The sequence below is a fragment of the Maniola hyperantus genome, chromosome 9 (assembly GCF_902806685.2).
Source record: "Maniola hyperantus chromosome 9, iAphHyp1.2, whole genome shotgun sequence".
Taxonomy (NCBI): domain Eukaryota; kingdom Metazoa; phylum Arthropoda; class Insecta; order Lepidoptera; family Nymphalidae; genus Maniola; species Maniola hyperantus.
In genome coordinates this window covers 7,568,510-7,596,413 of record NC_048544.1, presented here as the reverse complement: position 1 = coordinate 7,596,413, position 27,904 = coordinate 7,568,510, and the positions used below count along the sequence as shown (strand labels likewise).

General features: G+C 36.9%; 4 protein-coding genes across 4 annotated transcripts in view; 3 read left to right on the top strand and 1 right to left on the bottom strand.

The window, feature by feature from the left end:
* Window positions 1-27,904, bottom strand: part of pasha (partner of drosha) — a 144,958-nt gene that overhangs the window by 37,446 nt on the left and 79,608 nt on the right. The gene's annotated exons all lie outside the window — the stretch shown is intronic.
* On the top strand, window positions 2,101-5,353 carry unc-45 (unc-45 myosin chaperone). The gene has a single exon (XM_034972315.2). It carries the CDS (start codon window positions 2,278-2,280, stop codon window positions 5,092-5,094), a length of 2,817 nt encoding a protein of 938 aa, XP_034828206.1. The 5' UTR covers window positions 2,101-2,277; the 3' UTR covers window positions 5,095-5,353.
* Window positions 7,812-12,171, top strand: MEP-1. Its single transcript, XM_034972316.2, has 2 exons — window positions 7,812-8,044; window positions 8,758-12,171. The coding sequence occupies exons 1-2, from the start codon at window positions 8,023-8,025 to the stop codon at window positions 11,394-11,396; spliced, it is 2,661 nt and encodes an 886-aa protein (XP_034828207.1). The 5' UTR covers window positions 7,812-8,022; the 3' UTR covers window positions 11,397-12,171.
* On the top strand, window positions 27,020-27,738 carry LOC117985101 (large ribosomal subunit protein mL63). Its single transcript, XM_034971780.2, has 2 exons — window positions 27,020-27,324; window positions 27,514-27,738. Exons 1-2 carry the CDS (start codon window positions 27,151-27,153, stop codon window positions 27,658-27,660), a joined length of 321 nt encoding a protein of 106 aa, XP_034827671.1. The 5' UTR covers window positions 27,020-27,150; the 3' UTR covers window positions 27,661-27,738.

Below are 27,904 nucleotides of genomic sequence, written 5' to 3'. Positions count from 1 at the left end.
TATAACTAAAGTAGATAACAACCCAAAAAAGTACCTTGGTATGGAAATAATACAAAGGAAGATGAGTTAAACTTAAAACAAGAAAATTTTATAGAAAACCTCTTAAACGATTATAATATGATGGAAACAAAAATATCACAGATACCAATAGAATCGAGTAAAGTAATAGAATCACCAAAGAACACTAAATTTCCTTACAGAGAACTACTCGGAAGTTTAACATACATTTCAAATAAAACTAGACCCGACATAAGTTTTGCTGTTAACTACTGCAGCAGAAAAGTAGAAAACCCAACCGATCAAGATGTACACAATTTGAAACAGATATTGAAATATCTCAAAGGATCTAAAGAGAAAGGTCTTATTTACAAGAAAGAGAAACAAGATATCGAACTAACAGCATATTGTGACTCAGACTATGCTGGAGATTCTGAAACAAGGAGAAGCACAACGGGATATATAATATTCCTGAGCAACTGCCCAGTAACATGGTGCACGAGACGTCAACCTATAGTAGCACTTTCTAGCACTGAGGCTGAATACATTGCCGCAGCTGAATGTTGCAAAGAACTATTATACTTAAAATCAGTGATTCAAGAACTCTTGGACTTAACTAGTGTTAAAGTGACAGTGTTTATAGACAATCAAAGTGCAATTAGACTAATTGAGAATGGAGTTATAAATAGACGTTCCAAACACATAGACGTTCGATTCAAATTTATCCATGAAAAAGTGAAAAACAGTGATCTGATGATAAAATATTGTCCAACTAGTGAACAAACAGCTGACATTTTTACTAAAGTACTAACCAGAATCAAATTTAATTATCATGCTAATAAGATTGTTGTATAAATTAAATTCTGTGTTTAAAATTTAAAAATATTGCTTAAAACTTAATTCAAAGTAGGAATTCTATATAACTTTTGTTTTAATCTAAAATTGTATAACTTTATCTTAAGAATGTTTTAGTAATAAGTAATAACTTAGTAAATGTAGTAACTAAACTAAAAACTATGTATAAGGAAAATAAAACAACTTTTTGTTTATATAATTGTCATTTAATAAATAAGTGAAAAAACCAACATTGTTAAAATTTTGAATAAGTAATTTCTGTGTAACTTAGTATAAAAGAAAAAAATTGTTTTTGTGTTAAAAAAGAAAATTGTGTAAAAGACAAAGGAAACAAAATTAGGGGAGTGTGATAGAAATTAATTTATTTCCTTTGCCTTTAAAAATATCTAGTCTATCTAAGCGAATCTATGGTAATAGAGTAAAGAGTTAGTTTAAGATATTTAAGAAAAATAAAGTTGTCTGTGGTCTATTGGACGCCAAGTAAAATGGTTTCATTTTAATGATCCGTAAAATTAAAAACTAATATACAATAAAACTCAACAGGGAGGATATCGTAAAGTTTAAAGGGGAGTTTGGGACAGGAGAAGAGTATGTGGGAGGCTGATCCTACGTCTAGACCACATTCACACAGGGAGTTGTCACGCACTCTTAATTTTGACAAGTGGACAGGGGTGGAGGCATGACCAATTCGTAGACGGCTTATAGTAGAGGTAACCCAGCGAGCCGATTTTTTATGAAAGAAGAACCAAGGCCGTCGTGGAATGTTAGGTTGGATAGAAGCATAATGCTTACCCTTGATAGAAATCGATTCAGCATATTTTGAGTTCCAAGAGCTTTCCAAATCAGTTTTTGCTAGGGAACGGAAATCTTGGGGGTGGTTTATGAAATGCTTCATAGTACCTACCCATTTCGATCGCAAGTTTAGCGCTAGCGTCGGCAGTCTCATTGCCGGAGATTCCGGAGTGGCCCGGGATCCAGGCCAGTGTAACATTTAGGCCTTTCTGTTGGCATGCATTTAACACTTGCACTTATGTTGAAGCACTTATTGGCAATCCATTAGAACCCAGAGCCGTATAGCCAGTTAAAAAAAACAAGTGACAATGTCATTATTCTCACTATCTCTACCATGTTCTCAACATAGTAGATAATCTATGGTTCTCAATGTCGTTTTAACTTCAAATTAGGCCTTAAAAGACTGTTATCCAGGGCCGTAAAATAAATTTAAAAAAAAAAAACTTCAAATCACAGAGTACATTGAATATAGGGGTTCTTCTTGAGTTTTACAAAAATAAATGTTCTATTTTCGTATTTTTTGAGATGTACGAGAACTTACCAGAAAATTCAGCGAAGCAAGTATATAAAATCAGCGCCGATTAAGACTCGTCTAATTTAATATTGAATTAGTATCGAAAATCTAAAAAAATAATGATAGACCAAACGGGAGCGGAAAGTTTCAAGAATAAAGGCAATGAAGCCTTTAAGTCGGAGAACTATGAAGAAGCCATATCCCTATATAGTAAGGCTATCAATTTAGCTCAGAAGGATACACGTGAATACGCTACATATTTAAAGAATCGTGCAGCAGCATACCTTAAGATGAAAGAATATAACAAAGTGATTAAAGACTGTGATGAAGCTTTAACAATTATCCATGAAGATCCAAAAGCGTTATTCCGACGTTCTCAAGCATTAGAAAGTCTAGAGAGATTTGAGGAGGCTTACAGGGATGCTAAAACCATATTCACTGTCGATCCTGGTAATAAAGCCATCCAACCAGTACTATCGAGATTGTATGCAATTGTTCAAGAAAAAGTTAAGAAAGCGTCACAAACAACTTCTAAAGTAGAGCAGATGTTTAAGCTTGCATTTGAAATGAGTGAAGACTCAGAAAAACGTGAAAAAGCCATGGTTAACCTACTTGTATTGGCTAAGGAAAACACGGGTGCAGAAGCAATGATGAAAAGTGGCGTTGTCAATAAAATACAACGGCTTGTCAAAGTAGAGAAAAATATGGAGATATATGTAAATGCTATAAGGGTGATCGGCCAACTCTGTAAAAGAAGTGTTGATAGAACAAAAGAAATTATAAAGGTAGTTGGAATCCCTTGGTTTTTAGAAATCATTGACAGTGAAAATGAAGCGAGAGTTAACAGTGCTCAATATTGCTTGCAAGTTATTTTGAATACATTTTCAGGCATGGATACCAAAAAGGATACTAAGCCTGATCCTTCACTATGTGAGCAATACAAGAGTGAAATTGACACACTTTTAACATGTTTGACATATTCAATTACCAATAGAGTTATTACAGGTTTAGCTAGAGATGCTATTATACAACTGATTATGAGAAACTGCCACTATAGTACTCTCAATTGGGCTGAAAGGTTTGTAGAGATTAGAGGACTCCAACGTTTGCTTGAGGTTTGCAGTGAATTGGAAGAATATAAATATGAATCTGCAATGAATATCACAGCATCATCTAGGACAGTAGCTGCAGCTTGTATGGCCCGAATATATGAGAACATGTACTATGAGCAAGCGAGAGAAAAGTTCCATAGTCAAGTTGATGATTTTGTTAAGGATAAGCTGTTGACCCCTGATTTGGAGTCAAAAGTTAGAGTGACAGTCACTATAACATCACTGTTACGTGGACCTCTTGATGTAGGAAACTATATTATTTCAAAAGAAGGTATTATGGAGATGATATTAGTAATGGCCCAAACAGATGATCCTTTACAGCAGAAAGTTGCTTGCGAATGCTTGGTCGCTGCAGCTTCAAAAAAAGATAAAGCCAGAGCTATTATTAACAAAGGTGTTGATATTTTAAAGAGCTTGTATTCAAGTAAAAATGATGCAGTCAGAGTTAGAGCATTAGTTGGTTTGTGTAAGATTGGAAGCTTTGGAGGTGACGATGCATCTATTCGGCCATTTGCTGATGGTTCAACAAAGAAATTGGCTGAAGCTTGTATCAAATTTTTGGTAAACCCAGCTAAAGATAAAGACATGAGGAAATGGGCAGCAGAAGGTCTCTCTTATCTCACTTTAGATGCTGATGTTAAAGAAAAGTTGGTTGATAATCAACTAGCTATCCAGGCACTCATTGAACTAGCAAAGTTAGGTGATCAGTCTTGCTTGTATGGTGTAGTCACTACATTAGTTAATTTGTGTAATGCATATGAAAAACAGGAAATGATGCCAGAAATGTTGGAACTTGCTAAATTTGCGAAACATCATATTCCAGAGCAGCATGAATTAGATGATCCAGATTTTGTAAACAAAAGACTGACAATTCTTTGTAAAGCTGGAGTAACAACTGGATTGGTTGCATTGGCCAAAACAGAAAGTCCCAATTCTCGGGAGCTGATTGCTAGAGTTTTTAATGCAATATGCAGCTTACAAGACTTAAGGGGTATTGTAGTGCAACAGGGTGGTGCAAAAGTTCTTATCCCTTTAGCACTGGAAGGGACTAAAAATGGAAAGAAACAAGCTACACAAGCTTTGGCGCGAATTGGCATTACAATTAACCCTGAAGTGGCATTCCCAGGTCAAAGAAACCTAGAAGTCGTAAGACCTTTGGTAGCTTTGCTACATCCTGATTGTACTGCTTTAGAAAACTTTGAAGCTTTGATGGCACTTTGTAATTTAGCAGGCATGAATGATACTACAAGAAACAGGATATTAAAAGAAGGTGGTTTAGCAAAAATTGAACATTATTTGTATGAAGACCATGTAATGCTGACAAGAGCTGCAGCACAGTGTATATGCAATTTAGTTCAATCTGATGAGGTTGTAAAAGCCTTTGAAAGCAATAATGATAAAACGAAATATTTGTATTTGCTCTGCCAGGAAGAAGATGTTGATACAGTCCTGGCTGCCGCTGGTGCCTTATGTGTCCTGACCTCCATCAGCAAAGTTTGCTGTAGAAAGTTACTAGACCTCAATTCTTGGCTTGAATCATTAAGATGCTTATTAGCAAATCCAAACCATGAAATTCAATACAGAGGTGTTTACATGCTTTATAATATAATAAATGGTGACAGAGACACCGCTGCAAAAATATTTGAAACTGATGTAATGGAAATATTAATGGCTCTGACTAAATTAGATAATTTTGAACAAAAGAGAGTCAAAGAATATGCAGAAAAATGTTTAGGAGCGGCTGAAAATTTAGGAGTCATTAGAAAGCCAGATGATGGAGCGCCTAGTGGATCTGTTCAGGAAGAACAACTTAACGAAGATTAAAACTAGCATACAAATTGGTTATCTACTAGGATTTGCAAACAAAGCTAGTGTCTTATAGTAGTATTATTAGTGTGAGATTTTTGTAGTACGAGTAAAAAAGTATTGATAGATTTTTGGATTTAGTCATAAAAAGAGTTTTTATACTAAATTTTATTCTATGTTTGTTATTGTAAGTGTTAAAATTAAATGTAAGTTATACTTATGTTTTTATAATAATACCTATATTTACTGGTAATCACATATTAAATTTTCATCAAGTTATAGTTGTTTTTATTTTTCTCCTGAGAAAATTAAAGAATTCAAAAATAAATAAATTCAGCTGATACAACCCACATAGGTAATTTCATAGTTCCAAGAATTATTCTTATTTCGTAAGATCCACCCTCTAACAACATCTACTAACAATATAAACGCGAATTATGACGGGATTTGGATCTATCTCAAAACTAAACTAGTGATTTGACGGATCCGTCAAAACACGAATCGAATGAGTGCACATGCGTAGGAACGTACGTTTTGTGTGACGGCCACTTCGAATCGTATTTTCATGACAAACCGAATACGAACGCCCTTAGGAATATTTCAAAACTAGGTACAATTTATTATGTTGTTCACCGTTCATAATAAAATTATAACGGAACCATAAAAAACGAGGCTCAATTCGCACTAGGGTTAGGCCGGCTAACGTCTTTTAGGGTTCCATTCTGCTGTCTGCCCGCGTGTCACAAGTCTCGAAGACGAAATGAGTTACAGAGAAATTTTGGTATTTGGTGTAAAACGGTAACTTAAAACTGAATATTAAATAAGAAATTTAATTAAATATTTTTTTTAGGGTGCCTTCCATACCTAGGTACCTAGAGTACGAATATTTTTTTATCAAGAAATAGGGGGCCGTCAAAGTTATCAGTTTTAGACCATTTTTGTGACAGGGACTATCTCAAAAACTAAACTAGTAAGAAATATGAAATTTCGGTATATTATGTACAATATACCGTATTTAAACAACAATATATAGTATTCATAAAGTAGATTGAAAGCTGTGACCGAAACAAATGAAAACATTTTTGGGTCAAAATATATAAAAAAATAGCAGTTGCCCGCCGCGACTTCGTCCGCGTAAAATTTCTAGTTTCCATTAGATCTGAAATTTTTCCGCTCCAAAAGGCCTCACTTACCTACTCACTCAGTCTCAACTTAAGGCACGGAACACAGAATACCTAAATGCCAATTTTCATATCTCTAACTTCAAAAACATAGGATTTTCATATAACATTTCAACCCCCATTTCACCCCTTTAGGGGAAGAATTTAGTTAGATCCTTTCTTATCTGATACCTACCCCCTAAAAAGAACCTACGTTTCAAATTTCAAGAAAAATAACGCACTTGACCGGTTTTTCTTTTTAAGTTTGCAAAAACCAAAAACTATTTTGAAATTTAAAAATTAAATCAATTTTTTTTTTTTTTAAATTTTACTTTTTTTTTTTTTTTAAACAATAAAACTTAAAGCTAGCCTTATCTAATTACTATATAAATCATGACCGCGTGGAATGGTGCCAAGAATACTGGCTGCATTTCCGCGCTGGACAGCCAGGCTGATCCGCTGCGCAAAAAATGAGCCAGCCCTTCTGTCACCAGTTGAGGCTATTAATCGCGGTGAAATGTCTCATAAAATTTTTTTAGCACTAAGACTCCATGGCCCCAGGGTCTCCACGGCAAACGGCACAAAAATGTAACTCTCTATAAGAGAGGCATACTTGCGCCGCTTGCCGTTTTCAGCTGTTTCTGCTGCGGCTCCCGGTCTTGATGCTGTCTTCCTGATATGACACGGGGCCAATGTGTCAACGCAAGTTGCGTCCCACATTAGCGCCCGTCCCCGTTCCCAGGGAACCAGCGTCAATCCATCAGGTCTCTTGCCATCATCCCGACTAATCCCTGCCGGCTCAATGAGCGCAGGAATATTTATGGTGGCAAGAGCTCTTTTAATTGTATCGTTAAGAGAGCCATGCCTAAACAGCCTACCGGAGCTCCTTTGGCAAGAGAGTCCGTGGATTCCAAATTTATCAACCTCTTTTCCACACGGACATCTGTGCTGATGGCACAGTGGTGTTCCCAATCTGAGACCTAGAGCCACACGAAAACTTTCGTTATCTAATTTAAAGTGTGCCGAGATTTTTTGATGGCAAGGCATGCAGCCAATACCCAGATTCCTTTTCGGATAATGCTAGAAGCCTGGCACGATCTCTGTCACTTGTAAGATTTTGAACCAAATTCGTATGTGTCAGTTGAACCAATGGCAAATCCCAAAGTTTTTGTGTAGTACGTTCCTTCGGGATGTCGACATTGTTAATTAAATTAGTTAAGTATTTGTGTTTTTCTATTACTGGGTAGGTACCTACTTTTTTCCTTAGTTTTATTACTCTACTCCAAGAAATATACTCTCTCTGTGAGCTCTAGTATAATATACCCGAGTTACCTACTAGATGAGCCTACCTACTGACTTTTTGAATAATAGCGCTTCTTTTAGTTCAGTCTTCCCATCATTAGGAATACCGCGTCCTTTCCCCTCTGAGGACTCTTCCATTCCCCTCTATTTAAGCAACGGTCTTTTCTATGTCAATTTCGATCCAGAATATTACATTTTTAAAATCGTAATTTAGAATTATAATACAGTTCTTATAACTACTCAATAAAAATAAAATGCTAATGAATATTCCTTATGTATTTTCTTGAGTGGTAAAACATTTTTTTAAATTACAACTTCGTATTTAATGTTGAACGGCATGAGAATGAGGCGTCTGTTCTATTTGAGGTTCTATTGGCAGAAAATGACGTTGTTAAAAACCTTTTAGATTGACAGCTTGATTTGGTTTGGTTTCCGCTGTGCTATTGTGCTATTTTTTTGGTTTTACGTTAAATATCTCAAGAAAATGTCTATATCTACGGCTACAGGTACCAAAACTGATTAAATACTCGTTCATATAATTAAAATTATGTTGTATTCTAATATAAATATCATCAAACATGATGGAACTGTGTTTTCGGAGTAATGCTATGGAATCCCATATGGCGGTCCTTACTCCACATGATTTAATGACGCTACGTAACGAAAAAAATGCATTTGAGTAATGGGTCCAACTTAGGAACCAATAGTTTTCTCCTAGTCTGCCTTAATTTATAGGTTAATTCGTAGTTCAGATTACGTTAGGTTAATTTTATATTCTACTTTTTTTTTACTTTTTGGCGTCTGCAGAGTGCTGACGCCGGACATGGACAACTTTTAAACGTACATTCACGCTTCTAAAAAGACCTGCAACCTGCAACTTTTATTTTGTTTACTGAGTAGAGTTATGATTGATTATACTTAAATCATCTGAATCTATTAAAAAGTGGTACTCATAATATAGGTACCTACCTATTATTTTATAAATTCATGTATTCTGTTGCTATTCCTAAAGTTAAGAATTACATGGTTTCATAACTGAAAAATAAAAATAATGATATAGATTATAACAAAAGCTTGTTTGTCTCATAATCTTAAAAATGTAAAAATGCATTTAAACACAGTCACTTATTGGAAATTGAGGCATCCAAAATGTGTTAAGTAGAGCCTTAAAATTTTGATTTAGTTTGTTTTTTAATGCAGTTTGTTTTCAACTTTATAGATGAACGCACAGAGGGTGATGATGATACCTCACAGGGCAGCCAACCCAAGGATGACAGCAGTGATTCAGATAATGAAATCGAGAATGAAATTCAAAACCAAAATGGTGTTTCTATCGGAAGAGACAGCCCTGAAATCCATGAAATAACCAGCGATGAAGAAGATTGTGTAGTGACAAATGATGATGACAGTTCAAACTCTAGCTCTGACTCTAATGATAGCTCTGAAGGATCACAGCAAAGCAATAAAGATCGTGATAAAGAAAAAGATGAACAACCATTAGAAAATGGGGGCGAGGAATCTGATGTGGAGGAAGTTTTGATTGACGACCCTCTAAATCAATCTCATAGTAAGATTAAGCCGATAGTTATCAATGATACAAAAGACCTCTCAGAATCAACAACAAAACAAGCAGAATCCAGTAATGATGAAGAAGTCAAAGAGCCCACAGTTGTTATTATTGACACTAATTCAATTCTATCAGGTAAAGGGTCAACCCCAGTCCAAAGTAAAACATCTTCAAGCACAATGGATGCACAGAACTTGTGTCAAAGCATTGCCGCTAGAGGCACAACTATCACACCTATCAGTTGCAAGTCCACTCCTGTTCGAACTACTCAAAACAATGTACCGGCTGCACAACCTAATATATTGCCATCTTTAACAGATGACATGTTTGTTGTTGAAGCACCTTCATTCATTGTTCCTTATGTTTATGAAAAGCCATCAGTCAAACCATTCAGGGAGTTTGTAGATAAACTAGGTAAAGAACTCGAAGAATTAAAAATAAAAGAGGAGCAAGAAAAATTAGAAAAAGAGAAAGCAGAAAAAGAAAGTAAAGAAAAGCTAAGACTAGAGAAAATTGAGAGAGGTGAAGAAGTTGAAGAGGAAGTTAACAGTGAAGAGGAGAGTAAGAAAAAAGCTGCTGAGGAGGCAGCAACAGACAAGAAGTTGGAGAAAAAACAACGAAGGAAGCGCAGAACTGAAGAAGACGATGATTCCTGGGATGGGGAATCTTCCAGTGAGTCAGAGGAAGAAGGCATCAGTGATTGTGATATGGTTGTAATTAAAGAGAAAGAAGAAGAGATAAAAGACCCAATCAATATGATAGTTAAGGGAATTAAGGGTAAAACTGACAGTTACTTTGATTGTTCATTGGGACAGTTCTTCATAAACATTGGACTGAACTTGGTACAGGAATATGTTCAAAATGATTTATTGAAATCACAAAATAGGAAGCTGTACAAGGAAAAGAAGTCAGGGCGCAGCACTAAAGCCACTGAAACTGCAATCGCTTCTCTGAATCAGAATTTGGCATACAGTAAGAAACTCAATGCACCCTATGCTCTCGAGCAAAAGCGGTGTGATTTCTGTAGCTTCAAAACGGAATCTATTTTAGTTATGTCACATCATTTAGAAGCACCCCATATGAAGAACAACATCTACAAATGTAACACGTGTCCATTTGAGATACGAAGTCCGCATGACATCTTGTACCACATGGAGGCGGAGCACAATATAAGGGGCAGACTGGAACGAGCACCTGCCTATCAGCAGTGTCCTAGTTGTCATTTTGAGGATAACAGCAAAACTAAGCTGGCACGTCATCTTATTGCTTGCGCCAAAAAGTTTAAGCCTGAATTCAACCTCGGGCCGCCCCTTGAATGGGAGCCACCAGCAAAAATACCAAAGTTATGCAGAGCTCGTAACAATATTGTAGGACCATATCAAACAAGTTACAATCGGTCACAAGTTGGAATGGGTCCACTTGGACGGCCGCCTCTCAATATGTCCACTCCCGTCATACCAAATATGCCAGTTCTAGGGCGCCCGCGAGGTCGTCCTCCCCTCGCTGGCCCCGCACGCACCCCAGTCTCTGGGGTGCCCATCATTCGTAGTGGAGTTATGATCATGCACAATAATCCTCCTACGGGGACCACAATTTCTAACTACCCAATTTTACCGAATAATCAAGGAAATCAATCGGCTACACCTAAGATATCAATAACACCCTTACCACGCGCGCCACAGCCCTCTTCATCAAATACAGCTCCTAATTCCAAGGCTACATTTGTAATATGTGAAATTTGTGATGGGTATATTAAGGATCTGGAACAACTACGAAATCACATGCAATGGATACACAAGGTGAAGATCCACCCCAAAATGATTTATAACCGACCTCCACTTAACTGTCAAAAGTGTCAGTTTAGGTTCTTCACAGATCAGGGTCTGGAAAGGCACTTGTTGGGCTCGCACGGTTTGGTCACGAGTTCTATGCAAGAAGCTGCTAACAAAGGCAAGGATGCGGGTAGATGTCCTGTATGTGGCAGAGTTTACCAGTGGAAGTTGCTCAATCATGTTTCTAGAGACCACAATATGACTCTGAAGCCTGCTCATCTCTCCTACAAATGTACAGTGTGCACTGCAACATTTGGAATGTACAAGCAGTTTGAGAATCATGTTTATTCTGCCCACAGTGTAGTGGCCAAGCGTGTAATAGACAAGAAGACAACGGCCCCTCCATCTAAGAATACAGACACAGATCCATTGCTCAAGCCATTAAAAATAAGTGACGAGATCACTATCATACCTCAACCTGCTAAATCATCAGTGACCATAACTGCTAAGGGTAAATAACATTAGAATCTGGAAGTGTGGAAACTGAGTTGTAGCCCGTAATATTGTTTTGCCTGACATAATAATATGTCAGTGGTGCACTTCCATGATTTCAATTTTCAGGTAGTATTGTGTAAATAAACAAGCTATGTATCACCATTCATAAGAGGATATTGTGACTATTTTCACTAATCAAGCAAACATGTTATTTTTTTTAAAAGAAGAGTTAGTAGAATAAGGTGTAAATTCAGTGTATAAATCCAATATAATCTTGAAAATGATTTTGTAATCCTTCCATGTTTTAGATTCATTTTGTTGTGTGATTGTGACTTGTGTGATGTGCATGTGATTTGTAATGTCACAAATTTCAAAAGATAAGATCTGCATCTCAGCTGTATAATTATTAATTATTATTGGTGAAAGTTATGAATGTGCCCCTGTGCAAAATAGACTTATAGTTTCCAGTAATAATTGTTAAGTAATTTATTTGCAACCATTCTTGTATAATCTGTGACAAACCATACATTATTGTCTGCCTGTTTTATTATGATAATAATACTTATATCATCTGAAACTATTTCAGAAAATGTATCATAAAAATAAAATATTGGTAGACATTAATGATAAATGTAAAATGTAATATGAATAAGGTGTTAGCAATAGGATAATAATAATAATTATCGTAGATTTAATTATAAGTACATAGAATTATTGTCAATTCAATCTCCTAATCCATCAATTCCCTACCAAAGTGCTTGCATTTTGGATATCATTTTTTGCATATTAAGTATCCATCAATAATGGGGCCGATTCTCTAGTACACAATCTCTAAACTAAACTAAATTAACAGGTCTAAATATAATGCTATCCTTTTCCGCAAGCAACATTATGAAAGGGATAGCAATAGATTTAGACGTGCCATTTTAGTTTAGTTTAGAGATTGTGTACAATGGAATTAGCCACAATATTGTCACATCTGTCTTATTTATTTTAATATCAGGCTAGTCTGGAGTGTTGATTTGGTAAAAGTTTACTAAATTGTTAAAGTACTTACAGAACAGAAATGATGTTTTTTTTTTATGTAATAAAAAACAGACCATTTGAAGCTGATTGATAATTTATTTTTAAAACTACTATTATTTTTTACTTAATTGTACTCCAATTTATAAATCACGTTCGTAAAATATAAAACTAAATTTGTATTTAATATGCAGTATGTTCATTTTTTGTTCGACTTTAAATAAATGATACTTTACTTTTTTTGATTATTTTAAAAGTTTACCTACTCTTAAGTTTACTTGTCCCTTTAATTTAATAATTTCCTTTTTAAGAAAGCTTTACTTACAAACATAATTATTTTATTGGTAGGTATTATTTATTACCTACTGGTTCAACGAACTGATTTTGTCCGCGTAGGCTGTAGAGCGTAGATTTAGGTTTGAGCATAGAGATATTCATCCAAGGATTTGAAAAACTCCAACATCCCGTTGGAGTTTCTGACTTATGTGTAATAAAATAATATTGCATCATCCACAGTTCCTGAATCACTATAGTTTAGAAGTGCCCTACATCATCAGGGTTGAGGAGTTGGGAATTGGAGTCCAACCATGAAGTCGTTTTTACCTACAACATTAATTCACTATGAACACTTCTTGAATCTTGATAACTTAGGCGGGCAGTAGTAACCCTGCAGCATCAGGATTGATGAGTTGGATCCAGAATCTTTATGGTACCACCAGGCAAACATCACCTGTTAAATAAATAAAAAATTGCAAATTGGTCCAGAAACCTCGAAAAAATCGGTGTACAAACATTTAAAAAAAACTACTTACTTTTTTAGGGTTCTGTACCTCAAACGGAACCCTTATAGGATCACTTTGTTGTCTTTCTGTCTGTCAAGAAACCTACAGGGTACTTCCCGTTGACCTAGAATCATGTTTTTTTTTAATAGATATAGCGAGCAAACGAGCAGGCGGGTCACCTGATGTTAAGTGATTACCGCTGCCCATGAACATTTGAAGCACCAGAGGAGCCGCCGATGCGTTGCCGGCCTTTTAGGAATTTGTTGGTCCGCCCCTTGAATAACCCCATGTTATAATCTAGTGGGAACACCGCCGATGGGCAATTTTGGCAGGTAGGTAGGTCTTATAGCAGACATTCGGTGAAAAATCTGAAAACCGCGAATTTGTGGTTACATCACACAAAAAATATTAGGGGTTAAAGTATGAAATTGCCGATTTGTACTGAAAAATAAAAAAACGTTTTTTTAAATTTTATTTAATCAAAATAATTACCATTAAAAATTCCCGTTGTGTAACAGTGTTACTCAACGGGAATGTTTTGAAATTTTTGGTACCTTGTGTCACAGTGTTACACACGGGGGTGTGACTCAATGGGAATAACCCTTATTACCTATCTATACATTGCTGCCATCTAATAGGAAGCTCATTTATGCCTTTGCGATAGAACTCTGGTGATCTAGATTCGACAAACTGTGTGAAAGCATTTTGCACTGCCTCCTGAGAAGAAAACTTTTTATCACGCAGAAAATTGTCCAAATCACGAAAAAAATGGTAGTCCGTTGGAGCATGGTCTGGCAAATACGGAGGGTGACGAATGGTTTCTAATTGCAGTTCCTGTAGAGTTAAAACGGTTTCTCGTGCTGTATGAGGTCTCGCGTTATCATGGAGCAATAATGGTGAAGATCGATTCATAAGTCGGGGCTGTTTCACTGCTAGTTTCGCTATCATTGTTGGGAGTTCGGCGCAGTAGACATCTGCCGTTATTGCTTGACCAGACCGGAGAAAGTGATAGTGAATAACACCACGCTGAGACCACCAAACAGTTACCATTACCTTTTTATTGGAAAGCTTTGCTTTAGGACACTGTTGCGGCGTTTGACCTGGGGTCAGCCATTGCATTTTCCGCTTACGATTATCGTAAAGAATCCATTTTTCATCACATGTCAAAATTCGATCCAATATTCCTTCATTTCTGTATCGATTCAACAAGGCAACGCAAGTTTCAACAAGCGTTTCTTTCTGCAGATCAGTCAAATCATGAGGCACCCATTTTTCATATTTTTTTATTTTATTAATTTGACGCAAATGAGTCAATATTGTTGGTAAGGTAACGTTAAACCATGCCGCTAATTCCTGGGTAGTTTGGCACGGATCGGCTTCCACCATCTCTTTCAAATCATTGTTATTCACCTGTGTGGGCGGTCTTCCACGTGGTTCGTTCTTCAAATCGAAGTTTCCATCACGAAACCGTTTAAACCAAAATCGCACAGTGCGTTCATTAGCAGTCCCCTCTCCAAACGCAACATTAATATTGCGAGCTGTTTCTGCCGCGTTAGTTCCGCGTCGAAACTCGTATTCAAAACTCACACGAATTTTCGAAGTATCCATCTTTATTGTCTAAGCTGAATAAAAAAAACAACTGAAAGTTGATAATCGAATGTTGCACATTTTTTAAAAGAAGAACTACATAGGTACCGTATGAAAAAAGTTTCACTCAAAAATCTCAAACCATGAAGGTTCTATGTCAATTCGAAGTACCTATTACAATAAAACGGCAATTTCATACTTTAACCCCTATTATTAAATTGTGGTCATGAACTAATATTAGTATTTTCAATTTTCGAAGTTACATAACTAACTATATCAAGTGGTGTATCATATAAAAGATCTTCACCTGTGCATTCTAAAACAGATTTTTATTTATTTTTATGCATCATAGTTTTGAATTATCGTGCAAAATGTCGAAAAAATACGACCCTCGTAGCGCGAGCCTGACTCGCACTTGGCCGGTTTTTTTTATACACAGGAAATGCCTGACGCATACCCCTCCGTCAGGGGAAACGGAGGGGTTATGTGGGACTTGCACCCACTAAAACCTGTGTTCCTCCCTCGACAGACTAGCGTTTGCGCAGATATTACAGTAGTATTGCTACCGCGCAACTAACTACCTACTTAGGACTATAGAATGCAAAGCTTGTTTTTTACTAAGTAGGTACCTGTGTATTAGCAGTCGGGTTTTTAGTTTTTTAAATTATGTAATTTTATTTCCTGGTTTTTAGGGTAACCACCAGTGTAGTTATTTTCTATGATTGGTCACTCTAAGTTTTCAAACAAGCCGACGCGAATGTCGCGTCAAGAAAAAAGTATAAAATCGCATCAAGCACGTAAATGCTTGACTCAAGCATAAAGCAGACCAAGCGAGACCAATAATTAATCTATGAAGCAGACATTGTAAACTTGTAAACGGTCAAAATGCTTGACTCAAGCAAAAATCTACGTGCTTGACGTCAAGCCGACCATCTCGGAAGCTCTTTATTGGAGAAACATCGTCCGAAATCTCAAGTTCTAGACCCAGCGGTTATAGATTCAATGTAGCTCTGTAAGCTATAACTCCGGTAACTTATACGTAAATAGTATTGTCTGCCAATCAGTTTTCACTTTTTCAGTTGTGGGCATTAATCAACGTAGGTAACAGAAAAGCGCAACCGAAGCGAGCGGGAATTTTTTGACATAAGTATTTACGAAAAAATCTGTGGGTATTATATTATGTAACTAATAACTATTATAAATACGAAAGTTGTGGACAAACGCCGTAACTGCCAAACCGGGACAACTTATTGACCGTCCCGGTTCGGGACTCACTGGGACCGGGACACAGAATTAGAATAATGACGGACGTATGGCGGCCCTACCCTAGTAGAGGAGAGGAGCATCGACATAGGAGGTAATAATCCTTATACGACGTAAAAATTCTTTATACTACACCAGCTCGGAAAATACCTTCTGGTTTGTCTCATAATGAAAGTCAACTTCAAAGTACGTCATTACTGTCAAACAAATATGCGGATGCGGCTTAGATGAATGATTGTATACTATCTCTATGGGATGCGGGCTGAAAAGATGTATGAAAATGACAGATCTGTGATGAAAATCCATTACCTACTAATGTGCTTTTTTTTTAAATTTTTGATACTAAATATTAGGTACTTTTTATGTCATGTTTCGATTGTTTGTCGAAACAAGACTTAAAAATATCTAATAACTAAGTAACAAAAAAATATAATACTAACTAAGTCATAAAATAATAATTTTAATTAACCTAATTAAATATAGACGAATATACTATAGACGAATCTGTTAGTAAAATTAAACTGAATACAGAATCTTTACTAGAAAATTTTTCGTGATATATAAATACTCTATCCTCGTAGGTGTAGTAAGTAGTATAAGGCACTATGCATCCCTTCGGGAGAAAGTGCGATTCCTATCTCGGGCGTATTGCGGCCCTACGGCCTACGGCCTCGGGCCTCAAACTACACCCTCGTAGTAATCGGTCACTTTCTCCTACCGAGCCCACTCCCACCAGAAATAAAAGGCTTTCTCCTGTCGTGGAACAAGGTACTATTGTAGAGGAGTTAGGTACTTGTTTGCTGATACTGGCAGTACTGTCTTTCTGACAGTGTTAGTGTGATAATGTTGGTATTGAAGCATCAAATCCATGCATATATTTTCGGTTTTGTATGAAAGTCCGGTCAGTTTATATTACTTTACTCTATGGTCCGGTCTCTTAAAACCTCAGAACAAGGACTATTAGAAGTAGAAGTAGCCCTATTGTGACACTTACTGTTAGAGCGAGATAGCTAAATGCATTTAAGCTCTTGTTAGAACGTGACAAATAGATTATGTTTTGTCCTTATCACCGTGGCCACTTTTTTTTGTTTGTCAAAATGTATTTGTACGTGAGTATTTGACAAACAACGTGAAGTGTAGAAGGAATGACATTTCACAAGTAAGAAAATCTGCTTGAGCGAGAGGGACTGAGGGGGCAACGCTAGTTGGAAATCTGACATATGTATCTGTGCTTAAAATGTTAATGTTATATTGTTAGAATAAATACTTCTTCGTAGGTATTAGGTTTATTTATAAGCTCAAAAATAAAAATGTCATTCTCTTTTGTTTGCTGTTCACATCAACATGTCAACTAAATAAAAACTGACGAAGAATATCCTTACGTATTTTCTTTTAACAATTGGTAGTTGAATCAACTACCAACAGGTTATGGGTCATAGCATAGCATACAGTATCTAAGGAAATCGTGATGGAAACGAGAGATGTTGAGAGATCGCAAAGTTACCATATGTCAGGTCTTCCAAGTATGGAAAAATTGGACGGTAGTACGAATTATGGAACATGGAAGTTCCAAATGGAACTACATCTAATTCATGAAGACCTTTGGGAATACACAGCGACAACACCAAGTGCTACCGATGTACAAGGTATTAAAAAGGATCAGAAGGCTAGAGCAAAAATCTGCTTAACGCTAAAACCACACTGCTTAATTCACGTTCGCCAATCAAAAACGGCAAAGGAGTGCTGGGATGCCTTGTGCTCAACTTTCGAAGATCGAGGCGTAAATAATCGATGCTATTTACTGGGCAAACTGGTTAGTCAGAAACTCAGTATGTACGAATCTTCACAAAAATATGTAACTGAGATCATGAGTATCGCTCAAAAACTGAATGATATAGGAAAAGAGCTGGACGACGAGTTGTTAGCAGCGCTCATGTTACAAGGTTTAGGAGAAAAATACGCACCTCTACGAATGGCAATGGAAAACAGTAATATAGTACTAACTACTGATTACGTAAAAATGAAGCTTCTACAATTGGAGAAGAAGGAGCAAGGCGACAATGAGGAGCCGTCTACGAGTGCCTTAGTTTCTACGAAAACCAATTTTTCGAAAAACAGAAACAAACAACAACAGAAAATACTGAAATGTTTCATTTGTAAAGGACACCACAAAGCAATAAATTGTCCATCTAACCCATCGAAGAATAAGACGAACAATAATGGTCATCAAGTCAATTTCAATGCATTATCTACTACAGAGAGTTCATGCAAAGGAGAGTGGATCCTTGATTCGGGCGCGTCATCTCACATGACTTGTCGCAAGGATTGGTTTAGAAACTATGTAGAGCTAGAGAAGCCTGTACAAGTTACATGCGCGAACGGGAGTAGAATAAATGGAGAAGGTCGTGGTGATGTATGTTCGGCTAGAGAGTTAGAGTTTACGGTGAGTGAAGCTTTGTATGTACCCGATTTAACTGTGAACTTATTGAGTGTAAGTACGTTAGTTAATCGAGGTATTGTAGTAGTATTTTCAAAGAGAGGTTGTGAGATGTATGCAGAGAATGATTGTGAGATAAAAGGTTCTGGGAAAAAGATGTGCGAGGAAGAGAGAGGGGTCTATAAATTTAGATCAAAACCTTGTACATATAACTCGTATGTTTCAGCTTTGAACACAATTGCTGATAATAGTTTTAGATTATGGCATCAGAGACTCGGTCATCTAAGTTTCAACTATATGAAGATGTTGAGAGACGAAATGGCTGAAGGTATTAACTTTAAGGATCCCGAAGAAGTACAATGCGTTTCGTGTCTGAAAGGTAAGCAGACTAAGCTACCTTTTCCAAAGAAGAAGGCGAAGCGAGCTACTGAAATTCTTGAGTTAGTACATAGTGATGTTTGTGGACCTATAGAAACTCCGTCATTCTCAGGCAAACGATATTTTATTACTTTTATTGATGATAAAACAAGAAAAACCTTTGTTTATTTTTTAAGAGAAAAAAGTGAAGTTTTTTCTGTCTTGGTTGAGTTTAAGATTTTAGCTGAATCACAAACTGGCAGAAAGCTTAAAATTATTAGAACCGACAACGGGACCGAGTATGTCAATAAAAGAGTTAGTGAGTTTTTAAAACAAAATGGTATTGTTCATCAGCTAACTGTGGACTATACACCAGCTCAAAATGGAGTGAGCGAGAGAGCCAATCGAACTATTGTGGAACGAGCAAGAAGTATGCTTGCTGAAGCAAACTTACCAAAAGTGTATTGGGCGGAAGCTGTTCAAACGTCTGTTTTTCTGAAAAACAGATCACCTACACTGGCGGTTAAAGGAAAGACTCCAGAAGAAGCCTGGACTGGAAGGAAAATAAATTTGAGTTTTCTGCGTATTTTTGGGAGCAAAGCATACATGCACATTCCAGATGAAAAGAGGAAAAAGCTTGATCCGAAAAGTTTGGAGCTAGTTTTTGTAGGTTACTTCGAAACAACAAAGGGTTATCGTTTATTAGACCCGAAAACTCATAAGGTATACAAATCTAGAGATGTTGTATTCTTCGAAAACTCTAAAGATATCGACACATCTAAAAATGAGGAGAGAGTAGTTGAGGAAGTAATAATACCTCTAGGGAATATAGAAGAACCGGATGTGCAAGATATACCCACAATACCAGAAATACCAATTAGTTCAGAAGAAGTTATTCAGATGGAGAATGATATAGAGACGAGAGAAGAACCTGGATCTGGGGTTATAGAGAGTAATCCAGAAACAGAAATGGAGAACGTTGATGAAGGTAGGAGATATCCTTTAAGAGAACGTACACCTACAGTGTTCAAAGATTGTATTCTATATCATACAGTAGCAGTAGCTAGAGATGAGCCACTGACTATAGAAGAAGCCTTGTCTAGAGAAGACAGTCACATGTGGAGAGCTGCAATTCAGGAGGAGTTGAAGGCTTTAAAAAAGAATAACACATGGACTTTGGTGAAGCCACCTGAGAGAAAATGCAACATAGTAGATTCTAAATGGTTATTTAGAATTAAAGAAGAGGCGGGAGGAAAAAGATATAAAGCTCGCTTAGTTGCAAGAGGCTTCAGTCAGAGAAGAGGCATTGATTACTTCGAAACTTTTGCGCCCGTGGTCAGGCACAGTTCGTTAAGGTTACTAATAGCTTTGACAGCTAAACTAGGACTTCATATAGATCAAATGGATGTGAAAACGGCGTTCTTAAATGGACATCTTGAAGAGGAAGTATATATGAACCAACCTAAAGGCTTTGAAGAGCAAGGAGATTACATCTGTCGTCTGAACAGGGCATTATATGGTTTAAAGCAAGCTCCTAGAGCATGGAACAAAAGACTCAATGAGACGTTAGAAAAACTTGGCTTTCATAGATCCAAAAATGAATCATGTGTTTATTACAGAGGTGACAAGCAAAAAATTATCATACTTGCAGTGTATGTAGATGACATACTTATTTTTTGGAATGAAGAGCAAGAAATGAAGAAGGTTAAAGAAGAGCTAACGTTGAATTTCGAAATGAAAGATTTGGGAAGCGCTAAACTTATGCTTGGAATTAAGATAACACAGGAGAAAGATGGGATAAGTCTTGACCAAGAAGATTACATAGGGAAGTTATTACATGCATATGGAATGGAAGCTGCTAAACCAGTGACCACACCTTCGGTTCAAGGGCAGAGGTTAGAGAAACCTGGACCCGATCATGTATCACCTAATGTACCTTATCAAGCATTAATTGGCTCACTTTTGTATGTTGCCGTGTGCACGAGGCCAGACATAGCACATACAGTGAATAGTCTGAGTCAGTTTAACGAGTGTTATGATGATTGCCATTGGATAGCATTGAAAAGAGTTCTCCGATATCTAAAAGGAACCAAATCGTTAAAACTTAAGTACTCTAGAGAAGCAGTACAGAGAGAATGGATTGTGGGATACGCAGATGCCGACCACGCCGGAGACCGAGATCGCAGGTCATACTCGGGATCAGTTTTTCTGTGCCAAGGAGGAGCTATATGCTGGAATAGTCAGAAGCAGAAAACAATAGCACTATCTACTGCAGAGGCAGAGTATGTGTCATTGTCGGAGGCTGCTAAAGAGGCTGTATTTCTTCGACGGTTCATGGCTGAACTAACACGGAAACCTTGTGAAGCGATAACTCTATACACTGATAGTCAGTCAGCTATGGCTATCGCACAAAACCCTGTACACCATCAACGTACTAAGCATATAGATGTACGATATCAGTTTATTCGAGAAGCAATAGAAAATGGTGAGATTTCTCTGATATATAAAGAAACCTCACGTATGGTTGCAGATGTGTTAACGAAAGGATTGATGAGAGGTAAATTTGAATGGTGTGTAAGAGGAATGGGATTAGATGATGCATGAGTATAGAGTGCAAATGTGTGATAGTAAATCAGAATGAGTAAGTGACGAGCTTATGAATATAAGGAGGAGTGTTAGAATAAATACTTCTTCGTAGGTATTAGGTTTATTTATAAGCTCAAAAATAAAAATGTCATTCTCTTTTGTTTGCTGTTCACATCAACATGTCAACTAAATAAAAACTGACGAAGAATATCCTTACGTATTTTCTTTTAACAATTGGTAGTTGAATCAACTACCAACAGAATGACATTTCACAAGTAAGAAAATCTGCTTGAGCGAGAGGGACTGAGGGGGCAACGCTAGTTGGAAATCTGACATATGTATCTGTGCTTAAAATGTTAATGTTATATTGTTAGAATAAATACTTCTTCGTAGGTATTAGGTTTATTTATAAGCTCAATAATAAATGTCATTCTCTTTTGTTTGTAGGTCGATTTCGTAAAACCTGCATCAATCATTATTACAATCTCAATTGTTCTGATTGGCTGAATTTGTGCGATTCTTGTTGCAACAATGCATTGTAGCCAATAGTGAGCGAGCGTTAACCAATCAGAGATGATTGCGATCGTGACATTGTAGCTGTCATTCTCCCGCAATCGCGCAGCTGTTCACATCAACATGTCAACTAAATAAAAACTGACGAAGAATATCCTTACGTATTTTCTTTTAACAATTGGTAGTTGAATCAACTACCAACAGGTTATGGGTCATAGCATAGCATACAGTATCTAAGGAAATCGTGATGGAAACGAGAGATGTTGAGAGATCGCAAAGTTACCATATGTCAGGTCTTCCAAGTATGGAAAAATTGGACGGTAGTACGAATTATGGAACATGGAAGTTCCAAATGGAACTACATCTAATTCATGAAGACCTTTGGGAATACACAGCGACAACACCAAGTGCTACCGATGTACAAGGTATTAAAAAGGATCAGAAGGCTAGAGCAAAAATCTGCTTAACGCTAAAACCACACTGCTTAATTCACGTTCGCCAATCAAAAACGGCAAAGGAGTGCTGGGATGCCTTGTGCTCAACTTTCGAAGATCGAGGCGTAAATAATCGATGTTAGTCAGAAACTCAGTATGTACGAATCTTCACAAAAATATGTAACTGAGATCATGAGTATCGCTCAAAAACTGAATGATATAGGAAAAGAGCTGGACGACGAGTTGTTAGCAGCGCTCATGTTACAAGGTTTAGGAGAAAAATACGCACCTCTACGAATGGCAATGGAAAACAGTAATATAGTACTAACTACTGATTACGTAAAAATGAAGCTTCTACAATTGGAGAAGAAGGAGCAAGGCGACAATGAGGAGCCGTCTACGAGTGCCTTAGTTTCTACGAAAACCAATTTTTCGATAAACAGAAACAAACAACAACAGAAAATACTGAAATGTTTCATTTGTAAAGGACACCACAAAGCAATAAATTGTCCATCTAACCCATCGAAAAAGAAGACGAACAAAGATGGTCATCAAGTCAATTTCACTGCATTATCTACTACAGAGAGTTCATGCAAAGGAGAGTGGATCCTTGATTCGGGCGCGTCATCTCACATGACTTGTCGCAAGGATTGGTTTAGAAACTATGTAGAGCTAGAGAAGCCTGTACAAGTTACATGCGCGAACGGGAGTAGAATAAATGGAGGAGGTCGTGGTGATGTATGTTCGACTAGAGAGTTAGAGTTTACGGTGAGTGAAGCTTTGTATGTACCCGATTTAACTGTGAACTTATTGAGTGTAAGTACGTTAGTTAATCGAGGTATTGTAGTAGTATTTTCAAAGAGAGGTTGTGAGATGTATGCAGAGAATGATTGTGAGATAAAAGGTTCTGGGAAAAAGATGTGCGAGGAAGAGAGAGGGATCTATAAATTTAGATCAAAACCTTGTACATATAACTCGTATGTTTCAGCTTTGAACACAATTGCTGATAATAGTTTTAGATTATGGCATCAGAGACTCGGTCATCTAAGTTTCAACTATATGAAGATATTGAGAGACGAAATGGCTGAAGGTATTAACTTTAAGGATGCCGAAGAAGTACAATGCGTTTCGTGTCTGAAAGGTAAGCAGACTAAGCTACCTTTTCCAAAGAAGAAGGCGAAGCGAGCTACTGAAATTCTTGAGTTAGTACATAGTGATGTTTGTGGACCTATAGAAACTCCGTCATTCTCAGGCAAACGATATTTTATTACTTTTATTGATGATAAAACAAGAAAAACCTTCGTTTATTTTTAAGAGAAAAAAGTGAAGTTTTTTCTGTGTTGGTTGAGTTTAAGATTTTAGCTGAATCACAAACTGGCAGAAAGCTTAAAATTATTAGAACCGACAACGGGACCGAGTATGTCAATAAAAGAGTTAGTGAGTTTTTAAAACAAAATGGTATTGTTCATCAGCTAACTGTGGACTATACACCAGCTCAAAATGGAGTGAGCGAGAGAGCCAATCGAACGATTGTGGAACGAGCAAGAAGTATGCTTGCTGAAGCAAACTTACCAAAAGTGTATTGGGCGGAAGCTGTTCAAACGTCTGTTTTTCTGAAAAACAGATCACCTACACTGGCGGTTAAAGGAAATACTCCAGAAGAAGCCTGGACTGGAAGGAAAATAAATTTGAGTTTTCTGCGTATTTTTGGGTGCAAAGCATACATGCACATTCCAGATGAAAAGAGGAAAAAGCTTGATCCAAAAAGTTTGGAGTTAGTTTTTGTAGGTTACTTCGAAACAACAAAGGGTTATCGTTTATTAGACCCGAAAACTCATAAGGTATACAAATCTAGAGATGTTGTATTCTTCGAAAACTCTAAAGATATCGACACATCTAAAAATGAGGAGAGAGTAGTTGAGGAAGTAATAATACCTCTAGGGAATATAGAAGAACCGGATGTGCAGGATATACCCACAATACCAGAAATACCAATTAGTTCAGAAGAAGTTATTCAGATGGAGAATGATATAGAGACGAGAGAAGAACCTGGATCTGGGGTTATAGAGAGTAATCCAGAAACAGAAATGGAGAACGTTGATGAAGGTAGGAGATATCCTTTAAGAGAACGTACACCTACAGTGTTCAAAGATTGTATTCTATATCATACAGTAGCAGTAGCTAGAGATGAGCCACTGACTATAGAAGAAGCCTTGTCAAGAGAAGACAGTCACATGTGGAGAGCTGCAATTCAGGAGGAGTTGAAGGCTTTAAAAAAGAATAACACATGGACTTTGGTGAAGCCACCTGAGAGAAAATGCAACATAGTAGATTCTAAATAGTTATTTAGAATTAAAGAAGAGGCGGGAGGAAAAAGATATAAAGCTCGCTTAGTTGCAAGAGGCTTCAGTCAGAGAAGAGGCATTGATTACTTCGAAACTTTTGCGCCCGTGGTCAGGCACAGTTCGTTAAGGTTACTAATAGCTTTGACAGCTAAACTAGGACTTCATATAGATCAAATGGATGTGAAAACGGCGTTCTTAAATGGACATCTTGAAGAGGAAGTATATATGAACCAACCTAAAGGCTTTGAAGAGCAAGGAGATTACATCTGTCGTCTGAACAGGGCATTATATGGTTTAAAGCAAGCTCCTAGAGCATGGAACAAAAGACTCAATGAGACGTTAGAAAAACTTGGCTTTCATAGATCCAAAAATGAATCATGTGTTTATTACAGAGGTGACAAGCAAAAATTATCATACTTGCAGTGTATGTAGATGACATACTTATTTTTTGGAATGAAGAGCAAGAAATGAAGAAGGTTAAAGAAGAGCTAACGTTGAATTTCGAAATGAAAGATTTGGGAAGCGCTAAACTTATGCTTGGAATTAACATAACACAGGAGAAAGATGGGATAAGTCTTGACCAAGAAGATTACATAGGCAAGTTATTACATGCATATGGAATGGAAGCTGCTAAACCAGTGACCACACCTTCGGTTCAAGGGCAGAGGTTAGAGAAACCTGGACCCGATCATGTATCACCTAATGTACCTTATCAAGCATTAATTGGCTCACTTTTGTATGTTGCCGTGTGCACGAGGCCAGACATAGCACATACAGTGAATAGTCTGAGTCAGTTTAACGAGTGTTATGATGATTGCCATTGGATAGCATTGAAAAGAGTTCTCCGATATCTAAAAGGAACCAAATCGTTAAAACTTAAGTACTCTAGAGAAGCAGTACAGAGAGAATGGATTGTGGGATACGCAGATGCCGACCACGCCGGAGACCGAGATCGCAGGTCATACTCGGGATCAGTTTTTCTGTGCCAAGGAGGAGCTATATGCTGGAATAGTCAGAAGCAGAAAACAATAGCATTATCTACTGCAGAGGCAGAGTATGTGTCATTGTCGGAGGCTGCTAAAGAGGCTGTATTTCTTCGACGGTTCATGGCTGAACTAACACGGAAACCTTGTGAAGCGATAACTCTATACACTGATAGTCAGTCAGCTATGGCTATCGCACAAAACCCTGTACACCATCAACGTACTAAGCATATAGATGTACGATATCAGTTTATTCGAGAAGCAATAGAAAATGGTGAGATTTCTCTGATTTATAAAGAAACCTCACGTATGGTTGTGTGTTAACGAAAGGATTGATGAGAGGTAAATTTGAATGGTGTGTAAGAGGAATGGGATTAGATGATGCATGAGTATAGAGTGCAAATGTGTGATAGTAAATTAGAATGAGTAAGTGACGAGCTTATGAATATAAGGAGGAGTGTTAGAATAAATACTTCTTCGTAGGTATTAGGTTTATTTATAAGCTCAATAATAAATGTCATTCTCTTTTGTTTGCTGTTCACATCAACATGTCAACTAAATAAAAACTGACGAAGAATATCCTTACGTATTTTCTTTTAACAATTGGTAGTTGAATCAACTACCAACATATATACTCTTTGCTTTACTAGTATGTGTATGTATACACCTTCGTATACAGTGTATACACTCTTTGCTGTGGTGTTGCTGTGGTTGTATCGTAGATAAAATAATAGGTAGATTTAGTACTGTGTAACCGCGTATGAGATAGCGATAGCACGGCGTAACGATGAATAACACGACAATTATTACCATTGTTTAGTAGTCAATATTTGTATTCGATCAACAATATTTATATTAAACGTTTTTTATGTGAAAACAAGTAAATAACTCATGAGAAATATAATTACGCCACGAATTCTCAAAGTGTGTTTCATTGCATGTACTACAACTAAAGTTGCATGCCTTGTATGTAAGTTGTATGTATTCTTGAAAAAAACCAGTTACACGATAAGGGACAAAAAATAGGTTAGCTGCGTCTCCGTTTATCACATCTGTAACTTTATCTGTGCTCTCTTTTTAGTGTGAATGAGAAAGCAAACGTTCCTCTGTCTACCTTTATTACTCTATCTACGGGTTCAATGGTGGTTTGATCCATCTCAGTTTAGTGTTTATACACTGTAGTCTGTGGCAAGGTCTGTGGGTTGATCTTTGGGGTGATATCCACAGATATTGATATCTCATGTTGATCTCTACTGATCTCTACGGATTACTGGCACAGAGTACATTTACATTGGTGGTTACTGGGCACTGGCACAGGTTACTGGTCTGTGGATCCATCCACGTCGTGGTCACCGACTTTTAAAACCGACCAGAAAGACCAGAACACAGAGTACTTTTAACATATGGAAAACCAGAAATAAGATCGTGCTCGTGCGTTTTGTGTTGCATTTTCTCATTTTTCAAAAAAATGAAGTTAACTTTGTGTTTATTTCGTCGTAATCGGCTTCCAAATGGTCATATATTTCGAGGAAAGGACCGTCTGGTCAGAAAAGTAGAACCCAAACATCTTCGTAAATTGGAACAAAATTTTGCTATTGAAGAGCAAAATATGTTTTATTTGCGACATCCATACCTTACAGAGGTACCTACTACTTAGGATAATTTTATTTCATTATGTTTAATGCATAGTATTTATGTACAATGTATGTAGGTAGGTACTATAAAAAATTATAATTTTTACATACCTACCCTATTTCGGGCTAATAGTACCAAGAGACTAAATATTACAATTTAGGTATTAAAACTAGTCTTATATTCTGGTTGTTTTCAGGAAGAAAGTTATGGACATGCAAAGGCATTAGGTAAACATGAAGCTAGGAAGAAGCGGTTTGAGGAAACTAGCAGAAGAATGTTCAAAGAGGATGTCACTTTATATGAGCGGCTACAGCACCTGCGTGTAAAAGAAAGTTGGGATTGATGAACAATATCTTGATTGTAGTTCTATATTTAATTCTGTTTATTAAATTATAGTAGTAAAACAATGTGATAGCATGAAGTTTAGTGTTATGTAAACAAAACTGATTTTTCTCCGCAACTATTCACTGCCTCCACTCATGGTTATGGTAGTAAATAGATCCCTTGGTCTCCCATTGATTAAATAGCAGTATCTGTATGAGGGTGGAAACGGACGGTAAAAATATCCCAACTTTCTTTGTAGGACT